The following is a 25,441-nucleotide window of genomic DNA, read 5'->3' on the forward strand; positions in this document are numbered from 1 at the left end:
AAGGAAAAAAGTAAAGCTTTTCATGGTCGTAAATCCCTTGCATTGTTTGATGCTACTGATCTTCGTACAATGAATTTTTTTTTTGGTTTTTTTTATTTTTTATTTTTTTGAGACAAGTCTTGCTTTGTTGCCCAGGCTGGAGTGCAATGGCATGATCTTGGCTCACTGCAACCCCTGCCTTGCGAGTTCAAGTGATTCTTCTGCCTCAGCCTTCCGAGTAGCTGGGATTATGGATGCTCACCACCACACCCAGCTGATTTCTGTATTTTTAGTGGACACAGGGTTTTGCCATGTTGACCAGACTGGTCTCAAACGCCTGACCTCAAGTGATCCGCCAGCATCGGCCTCCCAAAGTACTGGGATTACAGTTGTGAGCCACCGCACCTGACCATAAAATGAATTTTAACTGTGGTTCTTAGCCATTATTCTGTGTAACTTCATTTGTTAATGTTAGAGGTAAACATTCCAAATCTGTTTTTTCATCTTATAAAGTGATATTTATAAAAACCGAATTGTAAAATTATTTGAAGAAGACTGCGTTTTCCCTGTTTATAATTCCTATTTTTATAATTGCAGAGATTCTAAAGCAGTTCCTGACTCATTTCAACACTGTTTTTGAAGTGTTTTACAATTCCTTATTCTCTCAGCATTTTGAAAACTGCCAGGATACTTCTAAAATAGTAAACATCCTGATGTGTTTCCTGGAGTTGCTTGAGCTTCTCATAGCCTCCAGAATCTACCTGAAGTTACATTTCACTTGCCAGAGGATTTTATTTTTGAAACCATCTTGCATGCTAGAAGTTATTACCTGGCCTATTCAGGCTTTTGTCAAAAGGAAGGTCGTCATATTCCTCAAAAAATGCCTTCTCTTTAAAGTGGGTGAAGACCTTTGTCGTGGATCTGTGCCTCCCCTAATGCCGCCAGACCGTCATGTAGCGATGGACATGCTGGCTTTAGCTAATGCTGTTTTGCAAGCTGTGAATTCGGGGTTGTTGAAGACACTGTCTGTTTATGGAAAACATTCCTTTTTTGGAGGTGATGAAGTTCAACCTGGATGTGAACATATCGCTAGTCCAGATCATGTGATCCTTAGAGCAGCAAGCTTAGTTATAATGAAATCCTTGGAAATCAAGTTTCAGAATTGTTCTTCAGCAAGTGAAATGAAAGGTAATTCTCCGAACTCCTTTTGTATGCAGTGTTTAATTATTTACTTAAGTATAGTAATTCATAATTATCAAATCTCAGGACTAGTATAAATTCCACTAATTTAAGCTGTATGTTATCCTATTTATAACTTGCTACATTTTCCAAAAAAAAGAGAACTGGATTTACCTTTAAGAAACATGTCAGCTTTTTGTGGCTGCAATGAATTTGTAAAGTATAAGGAATGATTTAGGTTTAAAAAACTTGCTGTTGAGTCATCTCAAAGTAAGTGATGGAAATTCATATTCAAGTATTTATAGCATTTTATTTATATTAATCCTACTTTTAAAAAAAAAAATCTAAAGTGCAGTTGCGTGACCATGGCCCGCTGCAGCCCTGACCCGCCTTTGGCCCATGCTATTCCTCCCGTCCCAACCTGGGAGGTCCCAGCCTGGGAGATCAAGGCTACAGTGAGCTGCGATCCATCGCACACCTGTACTCCAGTCCTGGTGCAACAGATGGAGATCCTGTCAGAGAGAGAGAGAGAGAAGGAGAGTGAGGAGACAGAGAGATTAAGGAAAAATGTGTTCACTCCCACTTAAGTGTTGTTACTATTGTTTGTTATTGTTTATTTGTTATTGTTATGTTTACTGTTTGTTTGTTTATTTTGAGGCAGGGTCTTGCTCTGTCGCCCAGGCTCACTGCAGCCTCAACCTTTTGATCTCAAGTGATCCTCCCGCCTCCATTTCCCCACCCCATTTATGTTAATCCTTCATGCAATTATTATTTCTGCTAATGTAGATTATTGAAAATTAGATATTGAATTGAAGCTAATATATGAGAAGTTACATTGATAAAGAAATTGTTACATATATAATTTCCAGGATAGTAACACAGGAGTTCAAAGTCTTCCATTTTACTTGAGAAAAATGAATAGTAAATGTCTCTAAACAAGCAGCATACAGATTTCAGTGAAAAGTTTGAATGTGAGCAATGACATCACTGAATTGCTTTGGATATAATTTAGCTTTTAATAACTACACATTAGTTATAATTCTGTGCAGTTATAATTTATAACACTAGATGGCACCTGTCATATAATTCAGTTTTAAATTGTAGTTAAAACTACCTAAAACGTTTTTTATTTTTGTGCTTAAGAGTAGTACTTCTATGCTCTAAACAAACAAAAATGTTTTTCTGTTATTTTGAAGACAAAATTATTTTTGCTTGGTTGCATTCTTGCCTCTAGTAACAGACAGCTCTGGCATCCGATGAAGTGATCTTTGTGGTCTGCTCATTTATTTATCTGCTTTTAGCAAGAAATCACATAGCTTTTATTTCTAAGAGACAGTTATTTGGCAGTTGTTGCGAATAGATGATCTAGCTATACATTTTAAATGTATGCTCTGGAATGAGTCACTTTTTTTCCCTAAGCCTCAGTGTCCTCATTTGCCAAATAAAGATGATTCCTAACTGATTCCTGATGACTTTTTGAAAGTGAATTAGGATAATTGCATCTTAAGGTACTTTAGGCACTATGAGTTTATATATAGGCAAGATATTATTAATGCATTCATAAACTATTGCCTACAGTTTGAAATTTGCATTTTTTGAAGTTGACTTACAGAGGTTCATGTCTGAGTTATTGACCTTCTTAAAGCCTCACCTTCAGCCCTCTCTGCAATTACACAATCCGTGCAAATGGCTGTCTAGGGTTTTCATAGAACAAGACGATGACATGCTGGAGGCTGCCAAGGCATCACTGGGCATCTACTTAACACTGACCAGGTTAGTGTATTTTAAAGTATTTATTGAACGGCCTACAAGTCAGGAAAGCAGAAAACATTTCTGAGAATGTGCCGGGCGTGTTGCTTACTTTGCATCATTTGGGGTAAAACATCCTGTGGTTTCCTGGTAAGTTGCAGTTCCTTTCTTTAACCCTGACTTACATGAAAAGGAGACTGCATTTGCATCACTGTGAAAACTTGGCTGGCTGGGCAGATCTCAGGTAGCATAAGCAGATTGGTATCTAAAACCATGGTTTCTGATTGAGTCTTCAGTAAGTCAGTACACTTCTCTGAATCCTAATTGTTGTTCATTTAAGACCTCTTTTCACCCCTAAGACTTACTTATTTGTGTTAAGCTTCCATAAGATGATCTTTGCTTTTGTAAAGGTGAATACAAACTTAGAGATAGTCAAAAGGAGCTGTTCTGAATTTTTGTTTCAATATTCAGTTGAATTTGGGCTGATACCTTCTTGAGGCAAATGTCTGAAATTGGTTATGTTACTGATGATTTATACTGATTGTCTCTGCTTTATTAAAATAGCTGTACTTGGGGTAATATCTTCTTGTGGCAAATATCTATAATTGGTTATGAAGCTAATAACTGATGACCTTTTCCACTGTTTCTGCTTCTGCTTTATTAAAACCCTCACATACTTGCTTTATTTCCATTTCTTTCTTGGCCTGGGAGAAAGAGATTTCTTGCTAATGATCTGTGGTGCAGTGTTGTGCTGCCAGTACTTACTTGTATTATGACACTGCTGGCAGTGGCTGCTCTTAGACTCTTAAGTGTTTGGGGCCAATTTTCAAAAGATTCTAATCAAGAACACAAAATTCCTGCATGTGATTTGAATTAGGTTCAAAACGGTCAAATACAAATTCAGTCTGAAAATGCACACGCCTGTAAGAGTATATCTTAATTGTACTTAAAGTTAGCTCCTTACTCCTCAGGAAGTGGAAACCCCTGAATTAAACTTACTTTGTATGTGAATTTCTGACTTCCTTAATTCCAGTTCGGTGTGTCCAGAGAGGCATGTGCTTACAACATAGATACTTTTTTCAGATGTAGTTGTATTTGTTAAGATATTTTTGGTTGTAAATGATGGAAACCAACTCTAATTTGAGTGAAAACCAAAGTGTATTGGCTCATAACTGGGAATTCTAAAGGGTCAAGTCGGAGTCAGGTATGTACAGGGACTATAATCATGTCATTAGTCACTTCTCTTTTTCTCTGTCTCACAGTTTTGAATTCATTCTCAAGGCATGGCCACCAGCAGTTCAAGGCTTACCTCAGCCCTACAGTTATAATCTTCCATAGCTCCAGCAAAAGTCCCAGGAGAGATCTGATTTAACCCACTTGGGTCACAGAGCCTTGTCAGAACCAGTCATTGTGGCCAGGAGCATGGAGTGTTCTGATTGATCAGCCTGGGTCACCATGCCCACCCTTGTTGAGGAGGATAAGGAAGGAGGTTTAGGAATTATCTTACCACATGGAATTGGTTACCTGTAAGAATGAGGAATTCTGATGTCAAGAGAAAGGACGACAGAGAACTTTTATTGGGCAGACAAAAACTAGAACTGCCAAAGTCAGTGGATTTTGCTTTACTGAGTCAGACTTATTTAGAGCTTATGGGGAAAGGAATAGGTTTTGAAATTTTTTCTTTTAAGAAGTGATGCATAGATTTAAAAGTAATCTAATAGGTTAATTTATGGTATGTGAATTATATCTGTTAAAACTGTTTATTTTTGTAAGGTCGTTAATCTGGATTCTCCATTATCTTCGTTTTCAGAGGATGTGAAGCCACTGAAAGCTTGACCCAAGGAAAAGAAATGTGGGACCATCACACACATGAAAATGGCTATAATCCTCACTGTATTTTCTTGTTCTTCTTAAAAAATATAGGATTTGATTCTACAGTTCTTCTTGACTTTTTGATTTCATCAGAAACCTGTTTTCTTGAATATTTTGTTAGATATTTAAAATTACTGCAAAAGGACTGGGATAATTTTTTCACCATTTGCAATAACTTTGATGCAACTGAATCTAAATATGACATAAGTATTTGTGACTCTGTCCCCTCACTTGTCCAAGACCAAAGCACCAACCGAACAATACCCCATCATTTGACTGCTCCTCATAGTCACATAGATGTGTGTGCTCGGCACTCCTGGGCTTCTGATGCTCCCTCTGAACCACTGAAAGCTGTGATGTCCAAGGGGACTGACACCATGTGTACTTCTAGTCTGTCTTCCCCCCGGGCCTCTCAAAGTCTGGTAGATTACGACAGCTCTGATGATTCTGAAGTGGAATCTACAGACCAGTGTTTAGCTAACAGTAAACAGACATGTTTACACCAACAAGCAACTAAGGAGATTCAGGATGCAGCTCGGACAAGCAGAGATAAAGAAGAATTTAGCCTTGAGCCTCCATCAAGGCCTCTGTTTCTGAAAGAATTTGATACTGCCTTCTCCTTTGATTGTGAAGTAGCCCCAAATGATGTCGTCTCTGAAGTGGGAATATTTTACAGAATAGTAAAATGCTTCCAGGAACTACAAGATGCCATCTGCCGTTTGCAAAAGAAAAATCTTTTCCCATATAATCCAACTGCACTTTTGAAGTTGTTAAAATACATAGAGGTGATAAGTAATAAAACTATGAACACTTTGTAGAACATTGGCATTTTATTTTCCAGGAATTGTTTTTCCTTAATATAAATTATGTCTCAATGAAATAATAGTATAAAATAATCACCACAAAAGGGTTTTCCTTTTTTTTTTGAGACAGAGTCTGATTCTGTCACCCAGGCTGGAGTGCAGTGGTACGATCTTAGCTTACTGCAACCTCCACCTCCCCGGTTCAAGTGATTCTCCTGCCTCAGCCTCCCGAGTAGCTGGAATTACAGGTGCCCGCCACCACACCCAGCTAATTTTTGTATTTTTAGTAGAGACGGGAGTTTCACCATGTTGCCAGGCTGGTCTTGAACTCCTGACCTCAAGTGATCCACCCGCCTTGGCCTCCCAAAGTGCTGGGATAGCAGGCATGAGCCTCTGTGCCCGGCTGGGTTTTCTAAACAAGTTCTTACTTTTTGCATTATTAGAAGCAACCTAGTGACTGAAAAAGAGATATCAAGTGACAAGTCACTCAGTATACCTATATACCACTGGAGATTTATGACAGTTCAAACTGATACAAAATCAGGGGTAGTGATTGTGCTTCTTAACTAGGGCTGCCGTAACAACTTGCCACATGTGCCGCAGCTTCAGACACCTGAAATTATTCTCATAGTTCCGGAGGCCAGAATCCAAACTCAAGGTTCAGCAGGGCAGTGCTCTTAGGGTCTGGAGAAGAATCCCTCCCTGCCCCTTTCTGGCTTCTGGTGGCAGCCAGCCATCCATGGTATCCCTTGTCTTGTAGCGGCATCACTCCAGTTCCTGCCTCACATAGCATTTTCCTGTGTCGGTGTCCAGTTTCCCTCCTACAAGGACATTGGTCATTGGATTAGAACCCACCCGCATCCAGTATGATCTCAACTTGATTACAGCTGCAAAGACCCTAATTCCAGATAAGGTCACTTTCACATGTTCTTAATGGACTTGAATCCAGGAGGATCACTAACCAAATACAGTTACTATTTCCTTCTGGGGTATTTACACAGAAAGCGATATATTAAAAAAGTAAAACCTTAGCCATTTCTTTGAGAAGTGATTATACCTGGCCTACTGTATGAACATGATTCTTTCTAAAAAAATTTTTAATCACTACGTAATTTTCCTATTTAAAATTGTGACATGAATAATTGTGTTCCATACCCTTGAGGGGAAGCAGTAAATTCAATTTTAATGTTTGCGTAATAGGAGCAATAGCTACACTGTGCTGCTAAGTCTTGCATGAAGGCAGTCTAAAGTATTGCCTGTAAATTTTTTTTTAAAATGATCTCTTTGCAGAGAAACAGAATAAAGACTAAACCTACCAGACATTAAAATATATATATTAAGGCTATGGTATTTGAAACAGTTTAGTACTTAATTCAGGTAGAAATGAAAAAAACAGTGGAGCTAAATAGAAGGTTGCTGATTAAAATAACAGTGAAGTACCAGTGTTAGCCAAATAGCAATGCAAAGGTCAAAAGGTTTGCATTTAACATGATGTTGATGAGGCTGTTGAGAAACTGCATTGAGGCAGTTTCTACCATAATTGAAAAAGCATATCAAAGAACGTGTATTCAAGGATGCCACATTATTTGCAAAATGTTTTAAGGTTTTATTTAGAGTTTTACTAGAAATATCTGGTTAAGTAAGTCAGGATTTGTTCAGTGGAACACTATATGCCTGTGAAAATAATGCGTTTTATGCATGTTTGTGGATGTGAAACATCTCCAGTAAAAAACAAGTAAATACATGGGGCTTGCAATTATTTAGGGAAAGAAGCAGGGCAGGAGTAATACACATTAATATATGTGCTTTTGTGCATGTATAAAATATGTATGTAAGACTATATAAGAAAGTCATAATAGTGGTTGCCTTGGGAGACAGGTCTGATGTGGAAGACAAATTCTCATCTTTTTGTACTATTTTTAGCTGGATACATGCAGCACTGCGTTAGGCTATTTCAGTAACAGATCACATAGTACAGTGGTCCCATAAGACTATCAAGCCATTATTTTTACTGTAACTCTCCTCTGTTTAGGCATGTTTAGATACACAGATACTTATTATTGTTTTACAGTTGCCCACAGTATTCAGTACAGTAACATGCTGTGTACAGGTTTGTAGCCTAGGAGCAATGGGCAATACCATACAGCCTAGGTGTGTAGTAGGCTATGCCATCTAGGTTTGTTGAATATACTCTGTAACATGTATGACATGACAACAAAATTGCCTTACAACTCATTTCTCAGAACATGTCCCTGTCAAGTGACACATGGGTAACTGTGTTTTAATGGAAATGACTGGGAAAAGAAAAGAAAAAAATGACTATTGTTCCGAAGGGTACATAAATGTTGAATGCATTATAACTCATGCTTATGCAGGTGTGGTTTTGACCTGTGTTTCTCTATAGGATTAGCAAAGAACTGTCAGCCCCTCATTACATGTAAAATGAGGGAAAAGCAATCTTACAGGTATGCTAAGTTGGTGTTTCAGAATCTCTACATTTATAACTAACTAGAGTGTAAGTCAATTCATCACACACTCGCTAAGCCCTGTTTCTGCTAAAGGTGACCCTTGGCTGGTGTGATCACTATCCTTGGCTTTCCTGAGCATCTAAGCGCTATTCCCAGAGTTACGTCATAAAGGAACACAAAACTATTGATACATATCTGCACAGTGAGTTCCCAGAGTACAACATAAGAGCAGTCTGTAACCTCGCCCCTTCCAGTAAAAGCATATGGAAATGCAAGTGAGTACACGGTGCCATGCACCTAACTTACTTGTTTTAAAGCAGAAGAGATACAGAAAAGTGCACTATAAGTATACAGTTTGTTGAATTTTCAGAAACAGCACATCTATGGAGCCAGTCCCCAGACGAAGAAATAGCATGAGGCACCCAGAAGTCCCTCTTGAGTCCTCTCCCTGTCACTGTCCACCCCCGAAGGTAACTGTGTCGTGAACTGAGACAACAGAAATGATCTTTGCCTGGTTTTCTCTTTCTTTTACTCTTATAAATGGAGTCATAGATTATGTATTCTTCTGTTCAACATCATTTGGGAGTGTGTCCTCATTTATTTTTAAAATGTCAAGTACCTGGCCAGGTGTGGTGGCTCACCCCTGTAATCCCAGCACTTTGGGAGGCCGAGGTGGGTGGATCACCTGAGGTCAGGAGTTCAAGACCAGTCTGGCCAACGTAGTGAAACCCCGTCTCTTCTAAAAATACAAAAAACTAGCCAGGCGTGTGGCGCACACCTGTAATCCCAGCTACACAGGAGGCTGAGGCAGGAGAATCACTTGAGCCCCAGAGGCAGAGGCTGCAATGAGCTGAGCTCGCACCATTGTACTCCAGCTTGGGCAACAAGAGCAAAACTCCATCTTGGGGGAAAAAAAAAAAAAAGTCCCCACATTTCAGCTATTATTAGTAACAAAATACTTTGATTCCTCATAATTCTCTGACACACCCTATATGCTAGCACACTGAGATTAACAAACACTGGTCAAACAATAAAGTGTATGGTAAACAGGTTATGCAGGGCCTTGTGCAATTGGCCCCAACCTGCTTCTCCAGCCTGTCTGTGCTTTTCTCCCCATCCACTGTTCCTTGCACAACTCTTGGCCCTTACGTACTCATTCATCAAGCCCCATCTTCAGTGTTAGATCTGTGAAGCCTTTCACCATCTGTTCTGCATGATTCAATTTTGCATGCTCTATTCTCTGCACTTTGCTCTTTCCTGTGTTGCATCATTTGTCACATTATATTTGAACCATAAGTCAACAGTCTTTCCATTTGCTAAGCTCTTTTTACATCATCACATCATAGGCACAGCACAAATGTTGAATAAATGAGAAGTGATCCTTCTCCAGGGACTTGAGAATCTACTGGAGGAGACAGATGTGCAGAGAATTATAATCATTATCCTTACCTTGCACTTCCTACTTGCCACTGTTTTAAGTGCTCTTCTAATCCTTGTAACAGTGTTAGAAAGTAGGTCCTATTATTATTACTATTATTGTTTTGCAGACATGGAGATTAAGTAGCTTGCCCAAGATCATAAAGTGGCAGAGCTGAAGTAATGGATTCAAGTAGTTGGGTTCCAACCTCTTCTCAGACTCCTTGCATAATTTATTCCCTGCCTTCAAGGCAGAAGATGAGGAATGTACACTATTAAAATGAAAATTGTTGCAGCTTTGGATATGTGTGGTGGGTGGTATAAGTCACACTATAAAAGTATATTGGAGTCAGGTCATCCAAGACCTAGGGTGATGTGCTAAGGACTATTGACTTTTCTATACACAGTAGACAGCTGATGAGGTTTTTGAGTAAATGACTGGTTTTGTGTTTGAAGAAAGTGACTTTAGTGGCAATATAGTGGCTAGATTGACAAGCACAAAGATTGGGAAGAGTTTGTTGCAGAAATCCCACTGAAGGCAAGGGCAATGGGAATGGGATCCAGGCCTGGCTGAATGCTCACATCAGCTTCTCTGCCTTCAGACACCCACTGACAACAATAAAGAGGCCAAATCACAAGCAACAAGACACATGAGGACAAAATGGAAAAGGAGAAAACAATTTTGGAAGCTCAAAGGTAGGTAGGTTGGAAATTCGTAACCACCCAGTGGGTTCATCTTGCCTGCTCCCTAAACAGAGCCGATTTATCAAGACAGGGGAATTTCAATAAAGAAAGAGTAATTCACTCAGAGCCGGCTGTGGGGGAGACTGGAGTTTTATTATAACTCAAATAGGTCTTTCCGAGCATTCAGGGATCAGAGTTTTTAAGGATAACTTGGTGGGTAGGGGATGTTGAGTCAAGAGTGCTGATTGGTTGGGTCAGAGATGAAATCAGGGAATTAAAGCTGTCTTCTTGTGCTGAATCAGTTCCTGGGTGGGGGCCACAAGAGCCAAGATCAGATGAGCCAGTTTATCAATCTGGGTGATGCCAGCTGATCCATTAAGTGCAGACTCTGCAAAATAGTTACTGACTTAGGAGCAGTTTAGGGAGGGTCAGAATCTTGCAGCCTCCAGCTGCATGACTCCTAAACCATAATTTATAATCTAGTGACTAATTTGTTAATCCTATAAAGGCAGTCTAGTCCCCAGTCAAGAAGGGAATTTGCCTCTTATCTTTGTTTTAAACTATAAACTAAATTCCTCCCAAAATTAGTTCAGCCTATGCCCAGGGATGAACAAGGACAGCTTGGAGGTTAGAAGCAAGATGGAGTTGGTTAGGTCAGATCTCTTTCACTGTCTCAGTTTCAGTTTTGCAGTGGCGGGTTCAAACTAACTTAGTCGACCCAGGAACATTACATTCCTATCTGGAATGGGGAAAACTGAAAAAGCCTGACTTATGAGCTGGATTCCTCTGAAGGCTCAGGAGCTTGTAGTCTTGAGTACCATGCTGTACCATGGGGTGGTGGGTGGAAAAGCAATTGGAAACAATTACTTCCAGATCCTCTACCCCATTCCATGTAGTTAGCGATTGCTCCCTCCATCACCTAGCAGATTAGAGATTTATTCCCAGAGAGTGCGAAACAACAGGCCTTTGGACTAGGGAACACCAGACACAGCTGGAGACAGGAATAAAACACTGAAAACAGGATTAATTAAACATTTACATACTAAATATAACCACCATCCTCCCCGGCCTTCTCCCCAACTCTACTGCCAGAACACTTCTAACTCTAGGTAGGAGGCTAGAAGAGACTTTTCTGGGGAATTTAACAAACCCAAGAAAAAAGATCTAAAGACAGATATCAGGGTTCCCCCAAGTAAATTACTCAGCCAAATCACCCTACTATGAAGCCCATAGTGGCAAATATCACCATGTACATAGAGCTAATTGGCATTTAAGTGGCTCACTCTTACATATGAGTGAATAGCCAAGGATCATCAGGAATTAGGGGAAAGCCTCTAACCCAAAAGGCGGAGATCAAAACAAACACGAAACAGATTAAACAAAGAGGAAGTTAATTTATCAATACCCTCAAAGAAATTATAAAGTATACTACATAAAAAATGTTCAGTGAGGGGCTGGGCATGGCAGCTCACACCTGTAGTTCCAGCACTTTGGTAGGCCAAGGCAAGAGGATCACCTGAGCCCAGGAGTCTAAGACCAGCCTGGGCAACATCATGAGACTATCCCTCAATAAAAGAAAAAAACAAAAACAAAAAGAACTAAGTAGCTGAGTAGAGTAGTCCCAGCTACTTGGGAGGCTTGGCAGAAGGATGGTTTGAACCCAGGAGTTTGAGGTTACAGTGAACTATAATCGTATAATCACACCACTGCACTCCAGCCTGGGTGACAGAGCAGAGCAAGACCCTGTCTCGAAAAAGAAAAAAATATTCAGTGGGGAAACAAATATCTTTTATAAATTAATAATGTGATAGCAAAAATGAAAAACTCAGAAATGTAGTAAAAATAAGTTGAGGAAATCCAGATTTTACAGCAACAGAACAAAGAAATTAGAAAACAAGAGAAAGAGATGATACAATGTGAGAACTGGTCACCAAAGTCCAATAATTGAATAATAGAAGTACCAAAAAGAGTAAAAAGGACTGGAAAAGAGAAAGTACCAAAGAAATTCAAGAAAAGTTTTTAGAACTGAAAGACTTAGTCTTTAAATAATGTGTGCAAGTATAACCTGAAAAAAAATTTAAAAAGGAGGAACAGGATCAACCTGAAATAAAGAGCCATCGTTTCACTGGCATGCTGAGATGCTGCTCTGTTTACTCAGTAAGGAAGTAGGAAGCCCTAGGAAGAAGAAAAGTTCAGTTCTCACCTAAGTGACTTCTGATACTGTTATCAGCACAGAGTGGTATCCAGCAGAGAGTTAGAAATGCTCTGTTGAAAATTAGAAGGACAGAGCCAAATATGAGTCATTTGTATACAGGTATTATGAAAATAATGGAAGAAAGTGTGATTGCCCTGAGAGTGGAGAGAGACAAGGTGGGGTGGGTCGGGGGAGGACTGGATAGAAGAAGGAAAGTGAGGGAAATTTGAGGCAGGAGAACAAAAAATACTATGAGGAAACTAAGAAAGGTTTTATAGAGCTTTGAGAAGGAAAATGTATATGGGGTTTAGTATCTCTGAGAGCAACAGTGGGATGAGATCTGAGAAACCACCAGATGATTTGACCATTAGGAAGTAGTTGATGATATTTAAGAGAGAAATTTTAGTTAGACCCAAGTGTGCACGGGAGGGGAAGAGGTAGAAACCAAGGATGGTGGTTTTCAATTTATTTGTATTCTCTGCACACAAATAATAGTGGCATTCTGGGTTGCACCTTTGAAATGACAGGCTGAAAATAATACCATTCACGTCAAAAATAGTTTTAACACAATCACCAAAGGCGATGTTCCAGACATCCAAACCATCTCCCTGGGCACCAGCTGGACTTACTGCTGTATCTCCCACCTTTTCCTTAATGCAACCCACCAGGGCTGCACTTGGCAGGCATGGACTGCCCAGATGTTTGGACACTTGACCTAAATATTAAACTTTAATTGGTCTTGATTGTCACTTGTGACAGTATAAAACATGTCTTGCTTTATCAAAATGCACATTTGAAAATTATGGTTGATAAAATGCCTTTTCTAATAGTAGGATCATAGATCAGACTAGCAAACCATTTCTGAGTTTTTCTGGTTATTTTAAAGAGGGTAGAGCTGAACTCACATCAAAGCCTTTACAGTAAACGCCATGTATCCCCTCTTAATTGCAAAGCTGGCCTATGTTTTTTTTTTAGATAAAGGAAAAGCAAACAGTGATCCCTTTCTAAGTTTGCAGTTCACAGTGAACCTTACCAAGTAGTTGGAATGAACTGTAGTCCAGTTACTTACTGCACTGGGTACAATACATGTTTGTGTACACCCTGGATTGCTTGTGTTTTTCCTTTTCAGGATTTTTGCTTTGTTTTCAAAGTATGCTTCTCTGATATTTATTTTAAATTTACTTTACATACTGTTTTTTTTTTGCAATGGAATCTTGCTATGTTGCCCAGACTAGTCTCAAACTCCTGGGTTCAAAGGATCCTCCTGCCTCAGCCTCCCAAGTAGCCGAGATTACAGGCACACACCACTGTGCCAGCAGTTCTCTGATATTTAGAAGCATTAAGATATGGAACGTGATCTGCCTGTGATTTTCTTTCCAGTGAGAATGGCTCAGGTGTTTGCTGTTTGGTAGAGCCTACCTAATCATTGAAGGCAGTAGAGTTGATGCATGGTTTTACCTGAAAAATGTGCAATGGCACGATCCGGCTTACCGCAAGCTCCACCTCCCAGGTTCAAGCGATTCTCCTGCCTCTGCCTCCCAAGTACCTGGTATTACAGGCATGCGCCACCAGGCCTGGCTAATTTTGTATTTTTAGTAGAGACAGGGTTTCTCAATGTTGGTCATGCTGGTCTCTAACTCCTGACCTCAGGTGATCCATCCACCTAGGCCTCCCAAAGTGCTGGGATTACAGGCATGAGCCACCATGCCTGGCCATCTAAAAAACACTTTCTGTGCTTATATTGGCAGCACATATACTAAAATTGGAATGATACAGAGAAGATTAGCATGGCCCCTGCTCAAGGATGACATGTAAATTTATGAAGCATTTCATATTTTTTAACTTTAAAAAAAAGCACTTTCTAGGGGTGGCAATCAGAATGTCTGTGTGTTTTTTAAGTGCCTCAAGCCTCCTGTCAGACTCATTTCTCCCTCTGAGGCCCGTGAAGTTAGCACCCCAGAAGCACATTTATAATTGCTGATGACATCTTTTTAAGCTATTCAGTAAACTATGAGGAAGGGCAGGTTTCCCCACAGCTAAACTTCTTTCATTTGCTAAGGACCATATCTTGTCCATCTCTAAATCACCAGATATTTGTTTTTCTGCAAAACACAAAAGAGTAATATATCCTACTTTTGTAAGACAACATTGGATTTTTAACTGTCAGTTTTCCTGAAAATTATCTTTTAATTTTTTTTCTGATTGTGCTATTTTTCTCCACAATGAAGAGAAAGGGTTCCCCTGACTCACTGGACTATTAACAAGTACATAATTTTTTTTTATCGCATAGCATTTTTTTTTTTTTTTTTTTGAGATGGCATCTCATTCTGTTGCCCAGACTGGAGTGCAGTGGTGCAATCTTGGCTCACTGCAACCTCCACCTCCTGGGTTCAAGCAGTTCTCCTGCCTCAGCCTCCCAAGTAGCTAGGATTACAAGTGTGCGCCACCATGCCCAGCTATTTTTTTTTTTTTTTTTTTTGTATTTTTAGTAGAAATAGGGTTTCACCATGTTGGCCAGACTGGTCTCAAACTCCTGACCTCAGGTGGTCCACCCACCCTTGGCCTCCCAAAGTGCTGGGATTACAGGCGTGAGCCACCATGCCTGGCTCACATAGCATTCTTTGCTTGAATATAGTATATGCCCTCTTGATTGTGTGTTATTTTTAATATGTACAACAAACAGTTTGACGATTACATGGAAGGGAGGATAGGTGACAAACGAAAATAAAATTAATTGGCAACAGCCTTTCCACCATACGAGTGAGTTTTATTACAAGTTAATAATAGAATCAGGGCAACATTTGAGGGTGATCACAAATAGCTGAGTCTTGGAAAGGGCTGCTGACAGAAGGCAGGTCAGCACAGCTTCACCTGAGGATTTGGAAACAGGGCTCAAGAGCTCTCTACACTTTCTGGATTGGTAAGAAGAGAGAAGAAGCCACCAGGATTTCATCAGAGGGGAAAAAAAATAAAAAACAGCATAGTAAGAAGTAAATAAATAGTATTGCTTATTTTGTTACTTAATAGTCTGCTGTGGAGGATGGCCAAGGCCCGCCTCTAGTGAAAATGTGTCATTCCAATTGTTATAGGTCAGTGGTGACATACCCACCGTGGGAGGCTGGATTCACAAACACAGCAGCATGCCATTTGGAATAGTGATATGTAGAAGAGACGATGCTGGGATGCTTGGGCAGTCCGTATTGTCCACCCTCACTGTGCTACTTGAGTTGTGAATCAGCTGGTAAACAAACAAACAAACAAAAGCAAAACACCGCGCTCGCGGCTACTGAACTGGAGGCGGCGGCAGGCGCCAGGCGAGACCGGGAATGTGCAGGGCCCCCTCCCTGCCCCAGCAGCCCTGGCCGCGGTTGCCGTCTTCGCCGCCACCGCGCAGCACTCGGTGCCAGACCCCCAAGGTCGGCGGCTGCTCCCACCGGGGACTTAGTCAGCCGCGCCGGGCCGAGCGTCGGGCCGAGCACCGGGAGGCGAAGGCGCGCACCGGGAGCCTCAGTTGATGCCGCCGCCGCGCCGCCCTCAGAGGCTGCGTCCCGGGAAGCCCGGCTCCCAGAGCGCTCCGGCCTGGCCCGGTGCCCCGGACCTGAGTGGAGAGCCTGGGCCAGCTCTCCGCCGTGACTGGCCCAGGCAGCCGCGGCGGAGAGCGACCCAGAGAGGTGGCGGAGGAGACCCCCAGCTGGGGGCCGGCGCTCTGCCCCAGCCAAGCCGCCTGCCTACCGCCTGCAGGACTTCGACACGCTGGCCACCGTGGGCACTGGGATATTCGGGGGGGTGTACCCGCTGAAGAAGAAGACAGCCAAGCATTTCTTCGCCCTCAAGGTGATGAGCATTCACGACGTCATCCGCGTGAAGCAGGAGCAGCACGTGCATGTCGAGAGGTCGGTCCTAAAGGAAGTCATCCACCTGTTCCTCATCAGGTTGTTCTGGACGTGGCATGACTAGCGCTTCCTCCACAGGCTCATGGAGTACGTGCCGGGCAGCGAGCTCTTCAGCTACCCGCGCAACCGGGGGCGCTTCTCCAGCGCCAAGGGTCTCTTTTACTCTGCGGAGATCACCTGTGCCATCGAGTACCTCCACTCCAAGGAGATCGTCTACAGGAACTTAAGCCGGAGAACATCCTGCTGGATAGGGACAGCCACATCAAGCTCATGGACTTTGGGTTCGCCAAGAAGCTGGTAGACAGGACTTGGACCCTCTGTGGAACACCCGAGTACCTGGCCCCCGAAGTCATTCAAAGCGAGGACCACGGAAGGGCAGTGGACTGGTGGGCCTTCGGCATCCTGATATTCGAGATGCTCTCAGGGTTTCCGACTTTTTTTTTTTTTTTTTTCTTTCTGTGATAACACATTTGGCATTTATCAGAAAATTCTTGCAGGCAAAATAGATTTCCCCAGACATTTGGATTTCTGTGTAAAAGACCTCATTAAGAAACTGCTCGTGGTTGACAGAACAAGGCGGTTAGGAAACATGAAGAACAGGGCTAATGATGTGAAACGCCATCGGTGGTTCCTTTCCGTGGACTGGGAAGCTGTTCCGCAGAGAAAACTGAAGCCTCCCACTGTGCCCAAGATAGCCCGCGATGGAGACACCTCCAACTTTGAAACTTACCCAGAGAATGACTAGGACACAGCCGCGGCCATGCCGCAGAAGGATTTAGAAATCTTCAAGAATTTCTGAGGACAGGAGCTCACATCTGGAAGAAACAGGAAGATTGGAATCTGCCTGGAACAAAAAACTGCACCTAAGCAGACCAGAAGCAATGTCTTCTTCACGTGATAAGGACACTTTCACTTTTCTGTGTGCCTGTATGTACAGAAACAGATCAGAGCACAGATGAAAATAATGTAACTGGCATTATTTAAGCAACTGGAATTCCACACTGTAGAAAGGTTTTGAAAATTGTTTGGTTGTAGATTTTGTCTTATCCTTTAGTGTTGTGTTTCTATTGTGATGTCTTGGTTTTTCTCATAGACTTAAGTTTATAAGTTTGAACTGGACTTGTTCGATTATAACCACAAATTTGTGTGTGTGTGTGTGTGTACCTGTGTGTATATATAGAAGTCATTATGGCTGATCCACAGAAATTGTGCAGTGATGTAAATGTTCATGCTTCACAGAGCCTATAATTTTTATTTTTCAATTTGTTTTTTCAAAAATCTCTTCTCTTGGGGGCAACATCTGAAGGGTGTGTTGCATGGATTTAAAAAAATCACCTCACATGAGTTTTTTAGTTTGGGTGAAAAGAATATCATGGGGAGGTCCACCTTCAGTAGCTTTAGTGCTTCCTACCTGGTAACTTGAGACTTTAAAAGAAGAAACAAAGAGAAGAAGATATGGGAACGAATTTATTCCAAGAATCTACAATGACATTGAAGTTGTTGGAGGAATGTACTGTATTTAAAAACACCTTCTGTGTCACTTTCAAAAATTTCATCTCAGCTGGGTGCAGTGGCTTGTTCCTGTAGTTCCAGCACTGTGGGAGGCTGAAGTGGGCACATTGCTTGAGCCCAGCAGTTGGAGACCAGTCTGGGCAACATGGTGAGACCTCATCTCTACAAAATAAAAAAAAGTTAGCCGGGCATGGTGGCACGTGCCTGTAGTCTCAGCTACTTGGGAGGCTGAGATGAGAGGACCGCTTGAGCCCGGGAAGGTCCAGGCTGCAGTGATCCAAGATCACACCACTACACTCCAGCCTGGGTGACAGAGTTAGACCCTGTCTAAAAACAAAAACAACAACAACAACAACAAAAAAACAGGCAATGGCTTTGAAGGTGGAATGAAGAGAATGTCCACCTTAAGACTTTAAAGGACAGTGAAGCTGGGTGCGGTGGCTTACTCCTATAATCCCAGGATTTGAGGAAGCCAAGGCAGGAGGATTGCTTAAGCCTAGGAGTTTGATGCTAAGCTGGGCAGCATAGCAAGACCCCATCTCTGTAAAAAGAAAAAAATGTTAAAACACAGTGAAATTGCAGAAACAGAACATAGCCCCCTTTTTCATCAATGACCTTTTCTTCACGTTGAGGTCAACTCAGTAGGTGAGAATAATTAGTGGGTTGAGTAGAATAAACTCTTTACAATTAATAACTTAGTGGAAAATGATGTTCAGATGGTGAAATGTGGAAGTGTTTTAGACAACTGTATTTTCAGCCTGTGCACCTCAGTCACCATCCTGTTGGGATTAACAGTTGAGGGCCATTATTGTCTAAACATTTCACATTCAGTTTCCCATCAGTTTTGCTATGAACATGAAAGGTGAAACTGGTGCTGACTTCGGCAGCAGGTATACTAAAATTAGAATGGCACAGAGGAGGTTAGCATGGCCCCCTGTGCAAGGAAGATCGCACATTCATGCAGCATTCCATATTTTTTTAAAAAATGTTACACTGTGCACTGATATGTGGAGCTAGAAGGAAAAGTATTAAGTCTCATGTTTGCTGACTATAAAAATAAATCATAGTAATAATATTATTGAACATTCCACTTTAAAAAGTATTAATAAAACCGTAAATGAAACACTTTTCTTGAGCACGCTTTAAAAAGTACATAGACCCACGAGTCCATATGCCTATTTTTAGGTTGCCTGTTTTGTTATCCAGGATTTCATACTGATGAAAATTTGCATCAGGAAAGCCTGAAATGCCTTGCCTTAATTATGAACAGATATGCAGGAACATAATGAAATATGCAAGCACATTGATGACCTTATTCTTTACAGACATTGTAATAAGCCTCCAGCCATACAGAACAAATGAGAAATTAGAAGCGCTTCCAAGAACGTGTGATGGTGTGAAACCCACTTTTGACTGTCACACACACTTCAACATTTGAAGTGATACAGGCTACCTGGTAACTGCCCCATGGCGGGGTCATTGTTTAAATGGCCCAATGTCATGTAGAGGTTAATTTGATCAAAATGAGCTATAAACATGGAAAAATCACTATGTATAATTTTTAAATAGTTTACCTGGCCAGACAGGCTCACGCCTGTGATCCCAGCACTTTGGGAGGCCGAGGCAGGCGGATCAACTGAGGTTGGGAGTTCGAGACCAGCCTGGCGAGCATGGCAAAACCCCCGTCTCTACTAAAACTACAAAAATTAGGCGTGCTGGCTGGTGGGCACCTGTAGTCCCAGCTGCTCGGGAGACTGAGGCAGGAGAATCACTTGGACCCAGGAAGCAGAGGCTGCAGTGAGCTGGGATTGTGCCACTGCACTCCAGTCTGAGTGACAGGGTGAGACTCCATCTCAAAAAATAAAAAACAAAATAAATAAAAACAGTTTATCTGGATGGCATTCCAAAATTTTCACATAGATGATCACATGAAACAATCACTGTGCTAACTGTGGAGGAAAAGTCATTACAATAATCACAAAATTTGTATCAGAAAAAATTACCAATTTACTTTGCTTCATGTAATTTTGAGTTGGCAGTATTTTCTTAAATTGGAACTCTATAAGAGAATATCTTCAGGAAATGGATATGCCACAACAGGAAGTATAGTGGGGCAAGTCTTGTTTTCCTCAAGGGAAATGCCACCACCCTGCTTTCATAGGCATTGATAAAGCCAGGAAGAAAATAAAGTCACAATCGAATAGTACACACTGTATCTACTGAATTATTCTAAGTCCTTCCCAACACAAGTCTAAATCCTGCTTAGCCTAAACTATCTATAGCCAGTGATGGGCAAATTATATTTGCTGTCAGTATGATAGAATAAGAAGCAGAAACCCCCCAGCAATGGGGTAAGATTGCACGCTTCATCCCCTCAAAATGCTGTTCAACCCCACTGCCTCTCCATGCCCATGAAACAACTGTACAGTCACTTGTTAGTGAATTTCTCGTTCAGCGTGTTGTTTCTTTCTCTCCATACTTAAATACCAAATCATTTGTTTGCTTTGAAGAAAAACAAAACAAAACAAAGACCAAATCATTTGAAATCACTACCCATTGAAAAAAATCTCCAGTGGAACTAAACAGTTGAGTGCTTTGGGATGTGTTCACCATTTCTTTGTTTGACCTACGTGGTCTCTAGTTCTTTGGACCATTGTAACCGTGAAACTGTGGCTTAATACTGTTAAAGACCCCAAGGCTCAACTCTGTGCCCAGGGTGTACCTCAGGCTGCACAAATATCACACCAGAATGTCAAAATCATTCATTGCTCCAGCTACTGAGTGAACAGAGTGCAACACAGCACTGGCTTGGGTTTTATTTTTGCAGCCAGTTAACTTTGCATCAGGTCTACACAGTCCTTGCAGCCTTTGATTTCTCCAGTTGCAGAGATTTGAAATGGGGTGCCGGGGTTCCTCTCATTTTTCCTTCAATCTAACTAGCATGAATTTTACACACATTGGAGGAGTCATTTGCACCATTTTTCTCTGTTGCTGACGGAGGCAAGAAGGCCTTCTAATTAGTCTAACTTAAACTGATGGGATTCGCTTAACAAAAGCAAGAAGAAAAGCACAAGAACAGGTGTCTTAAAGTATTTGGATAGTTTCTTTGGTGTGTGTGTGTGTGTGTGTGTGTGTGTGTGTGTGTGTGTGTCTTGGTGAAGGTGGGGGCTGTATTTTCACCAAGCCTTTTCATAATCAAGTTTGCTTTGCAAACCTTATGGCCTTGCACCCAGCAGAACAGTCCTGCCTAATAAAAGGTGGATGCCCTGTCACGGTTCTCTGTAAATTATCATGTGTTGGGAAGTTCTGTTGAGGCTTAGTTTGATCTTCCATGGTGGACACATCTGTTCTGTATGTAAAAGGCTTTACATGTGTGTTTTAGCAGATGGGATTTGAAGGCTTTCCACAGTTCTTGTCCTCTGAGATGGCTGTTGAGCTCTGCTCAGCTGTCATAGCCGAATTATTTCTTTTTGCGCTGAACGCTGAGCAGCCTCACCATGTTGCCGATGTGCTTCTGGGGCCCCTGTTACTGCTGGCAGATGCCATGCACACAGGTGGAGTGCCTTTGCAGGTTTGTGCACCCCTTGGTGAGCCAGAACTGAGAGCCCTGTGGGGTGATCTCCTTTTCATGGGGGGCGGGGAGGGGACTGCCTATTTTTAATCCTGTCTGTTTGTTGCACAATGGAAATCACTGTAATTTGTACATATGCCCTAGGAAAATCTTACTGCTGTCTAATTTATGTAATAATACTGTTGATTCCAGGTTTGTTTAATAAAACTTTGTATCTTTTAAGAAAAAAAAAAAAACACTGTAGTATGTCCAGGAAAGTGCGTTGGGGTAATCCAAGGCCAGGCTTTGAGGTTCCACCACTCCATTATGTGACTACAAGTCTAAACCTTTTGGTATAATTTATTTGGCCTGATTGTTTATAAGTAGCAGATAATAAATGAATTTTATATTATAAACACAATTGACAAATTTTTGCTTCTTTTCCCTTTTTAATAAAGTAAAACATACATAGGTGTAACCTCTTAAATAATTTTTCTTGTCATAAATTACATATTTGCCATTTTATTTTAGTCTTAGTGTTTCTTTTGTTTTCTTTTGGGTTGCATGTGAATTGTTAGTGATTTGTATTTCTCTCTTATAGCTATTTGGAAAATACATCTGTTTTAAATCATTGCCTTTCTTTTTTTTGAGACCAAGTCTCACTCTGTCGCCCGGGCTGGAGTGCAGCGGCACAATCTCAGCTCACTGCAACCTTTGCCTCCTGGGTTCAAGCAATTCTGTCTCAGCCACCCGAGTAGCTATGATTACAGACATGCACCACCACACACAACTGACTTTTGTATCTTTAGTAGAGACAGGGTTTCACCATGTTGGCCAGGTTGGTCTCCAACTCCTGACCAAGAGATCTGTCCACCTCAGCCTCCCAAAGTGCTGATATTATAGGTGTGAGCCACAATGCCCAGCCAAATCATTGCCTTTCTATGCTTTTTATTTTTTAGTTTTTTGGAGACAGGGTCTAACTCTGTCACCCAGGCTGGGGTGCAGTGACACAATCATGGTAACCCACTGCACCCTTGAAACTCTTGCGTGCAAGTGATCCTCCCCTATCAGCCCCCCGAGTAGCTGAGACTATGGGTGTGTGCCACAATGCCCAGCCTTTTAAATTTGTTTGTAGAGATTGGGTCTCACTATGTTGCCCAGGTTGGTCTCAAGCTCAGCCTCAAGTGATCCTCCCACATCAGCCTCTCAAAGCACTAGAATTACAGGCATGAGCCTCTGTACCCAGGCACCTTTCTCCTCTTTTCAAAAAATATGCTTGAAAATTCCTTTTTTCAGTAATCAAAGCCAAGACTGAAGTAAACTCTGCATGCAATGCTTCCTGCCCCCTCCAGCTTTCTGGCCATTTTTTTTGTTTTTGGACACGGAGTCTCGCTCTGACGCCCAGGCTGGAGTGCAGTGGCCGGATCTCAGCTCACTGCAAGCTCTGCCTCCTGGGTTTACGCCATTCTCCTGCCTCAGCCTCCCAAGTGGCTGGGACTACAAGCGCCCGTCACCTTGCCCTGCTAGTTTTTTGTATTTTTTAGTAGAGACGGGGTTTCACTGTGTTAGCCAGGATGGTCTCGATCTCCTGACCTCGTGATCCGCCCGTCTCGGCCTCCCAAAGTGCTGGGATTACAGGCTTGAGCCACCGCGCCCGGCCTCTGGCCATTGTTAATTTCACTTGAATTTATAAACCAAATTGCTATTCCCAATGATTTTTTACATTATGTATCTTCTCAAATTTTATTCTTGAATTTACACTACATTTTGTTATCACCATTATATTTATTATTTAATCTTTATTTCATGATGTGTCTAATGAGAAAATCTTAATTTGGGTTCGTTTCTTTGGTAATGTTTCCAGGAAAAATGACTGGGTTATGTTTGCATCCCAACAATTTCCTAAGAAGAAAGATATTATTTTCTCAGACTGTGTATCACAGTATGTCTTTTGGTTGCCATTCTTTTTGTTAATGGCAATATGATGTCTTTTAGAGACCCATCACACATATTTTTTTCTCTAAGTTATTTTGCCGTCCTTCAATATTACATCTCACTGTTTTAAGGAATTATTTGTAAATTGAGTTTCTGCTTTCCAGTCTCTATGTTTAATTACCACTTTCATCTTCTCCTGAGTGTTCTGGGAGAATATCTGAACTCTTCTTTTTTTTTTTTTTTTTTTGAGATGGAGTTGCTCTTGTTACCCAGGCTAGAGTGCAATGGCACAATCTCGGCTCAATGCAAACTCCGCCTCCCGGGTCTCAGCCTCTCAGGTAGCTGGGATTACAGGCATGCCCCACCATACCCAGCTAATTTTGTTTTTTTAGTAGAGACGGGGTTTCACCATGTTGGTCAGGCTGGTCTCGAACTCCTGACCTCAGGTGATCCACCCGCCTCGGCCTCCCAAATTGCTGGGATTACAGGCGTAAGCCACTGCGCCCGGCCCTCTTTACTTCTTCATACCTGATTTGATCTTCTTCCATGTCAATTCAATTCATTACATTCAAAGCAGGTTTTACTCATGAGGGAATTTGTGTGTCAAAAGGCTATTAAAAAGCACTAACAAGGCTGGGTGTTGGAGGCTCACATCTGTAATCCTAGCACTTTGGGAGGCCAAGGTGGGCAGATTGCTTGAGCCCAGGAGTTGGAGATCAGTCTGGGTAATGTGGTGAAACCCTGTCTCTACAAAAAAATACAAAAATTAGTCTGGTATGGTGGCTCACGCCTGTGGTTACTCAGGAGGCTGGGGCGAAAGGATCACCTGAACTCAGCAAGTTAAGGCTGCGGTAAGCTGTGATTGTGCCACTGCACTGTAGCCTGGATGAGAGTGAGACTCTGTCTCAAAAAAAAAAAAGAGATCAGGCATGGTGGCTCACTCCTGTAATCCCAGCAATTTGGGAGGCCGAAGCAGGTGGATCACGAGGTCAAGAGATTGAGACCATCCTGGCCAACATGGTGAAACCCTGTCTGTACTAAAAATACAAAACTTAGCTGGGCGTGGTGGCGCACAGCTGTAATCCCAGCTACTCCAGAGGCTGAGGCAGGAGAATCGCTTGAACCCAGGAGGCAGAGGTTGCAGTGAGCCAAGATCGTGCCACGGTACCCCAGCCTGGTGACAGTGTGAGACTCTGTCTTAAAAAATAATAAAAATAAATTAAATAAAATAAAAAAAGAAAGAGAAAGAAAAAAAGGACTAAAAAGCCTGAAGTCACACATCCCAAAGTTAGTGAATGAGTCGGAGTTTGAACCCAGGGCTGTATGGCTATGATGCCTGTTTTCCCGTACTCTGCTGTACTGTCTCCTCTGTAAATGTTTTTAGATTTGTATTTTAATCAAATATTCAGAGAAAGAGTGCTCCGTGTTCTCTCTTGCTGCAGATGTTTTCATTGCCTCATCTTATCTGTTTTCTATTTTTCGGTCTCTGTTAATTCAACATTACAATGGGAAATGACTGCAGACCTGGGCTTGCCGGCTGAGATACTCCATGGGCGCTTATGAAATTATTCTAGAACGGCTTCCCCTTCCTGTCAACAGCCTGTAGACCATTCGTGTTTTCACCTTCTGAAGAGGTTGTGTAAGGCACTGGGTTTGGAATCATGAAAGGCCCAGGTGCAAACCTCAGCAGTGCCCGGCACCAGCTGTGCAGCTCGGGTGAGCTGCTTAGCCCCTCCGACCCAGTCACGAGTGATGCCTGTCTCGCGAGGCCAGTGTAGGACCAGTGTGGTCCAGGGGCAGTACCTGAAAAGGGCACCCAGGAAAGGAGCCGGTGGTCGGTTGGGCGCTCTCTTGGCCCCCACCCAGGCATCCCTCGCCTCCGAGCTTGAGGGGCGGTGTCCCAGGATGCACCGCTGCGGGGACCTCTCTCCTGCCCTTGCAGACCCGCCTCGGCCCAGGACAGAGGAGGAGGCAGGTGGGGGACCCGGGGCGGATATGGGGACGGGAAGTGGAGGGAGGACTGCCCTCAGGCCCTGCCCGCTGCGGTGTGTGGGGCTGCCCGACCTCGCCCCCAGCAGGTGCCGCCCAGACCCCGGCCGAGGGTCCCTGTCCCCGTGCAGGCCCTGGCCGAGAGAGCGTCCTCGTCCCCGCGCAGGCCCCGGCCCAAAGTCCCCGTCCCTGTGCAGGCCCAGGCCGAGGCCGAGAGA

At 42.3% G+C, this 25,441-nt stretch overlaps 1 protein-coding gene, 2 non-coding genes and 1 pseudogene across 9 annotated transcripts in view; all 4 read left to right on the forward strand.

Moving 5' to 3' along the window:
* The window catches only part of LINS1 (lines homolog 1), a 28,715-nt gene extending 23,111 nt beyond the window's left edge, over positions 1–5,604 (forward strand). For 3 of the 7 annotated variants that reach the window (XM_023193578.1, XM_023193580.1, XM_023193579.1), the window contains exons 5-7: positions 577–1,167; positions 2,760–2,931; positions 4,718–5,604. In XM_023193578.1, the coding sequence (XP_023049346.1) occupies positions 577–1,167; positions 2,760–2,931; positions 4,718–5,597 (1,643 nt within the window). In that variant the 3' untranslated portion in view covers positions 5,598–5,604. The remainder of the gene's footprint in view (positions 1–576; positions 1,168–2,759; positions 2,932–4,717) is intronic. The other 4 variants (XM_023193581.1, XM_023193583.1, XM_023193582.1 and 1 more) reach the window with 3 other exon arrangements.
* An 8,472-nt stretch (positions 5,605–14,076) lies between these two features.
* LOC111527360 lies at positions 14,077–14,183 on the forward strand. Its single transcript, XR_002726637.1, has one exon. It is a non-coding gene; the product is annotated as a U6 spliceosomal RNA (small nuclear RNA).
* A 1,794-nt stretch (positions 14,184–15,977) lies between these two features.
* Positions 15,978–17,221, forward strand: LOC111527339 (annotated as a pseudogene).
* A 1,400-nt stretch (positions 17,222–18,621) lies between these two features.
* Positions 18,622–18,727, forward strand: LOC111527363. The gene has a single exon (XR_002726639.1). It is a non-coding gene; the product is annotated as a U6 spliceosomal RNA (small nuclear RNA).
* The last annotated feature ends 6,714 nt before the right edge of the window (positions 18,728–25,441 follow it).

This window comes from Piliocolobus tephrosceles, chromosome 6 (assembly GCF_002776525.5).
Source record: "Piliocolobus tephrosceles isolate RC106 chromosome 6, ASM277652v3, whole genome shotgun sequence".
In the NCBI taxonomy this organism is placed as follows: Eukaryota; Metazoa; Chordata; class Mammalia; order Primates; family Cercopithecidae; genus Piliocolobus; species Piliocolobus tephrosceles.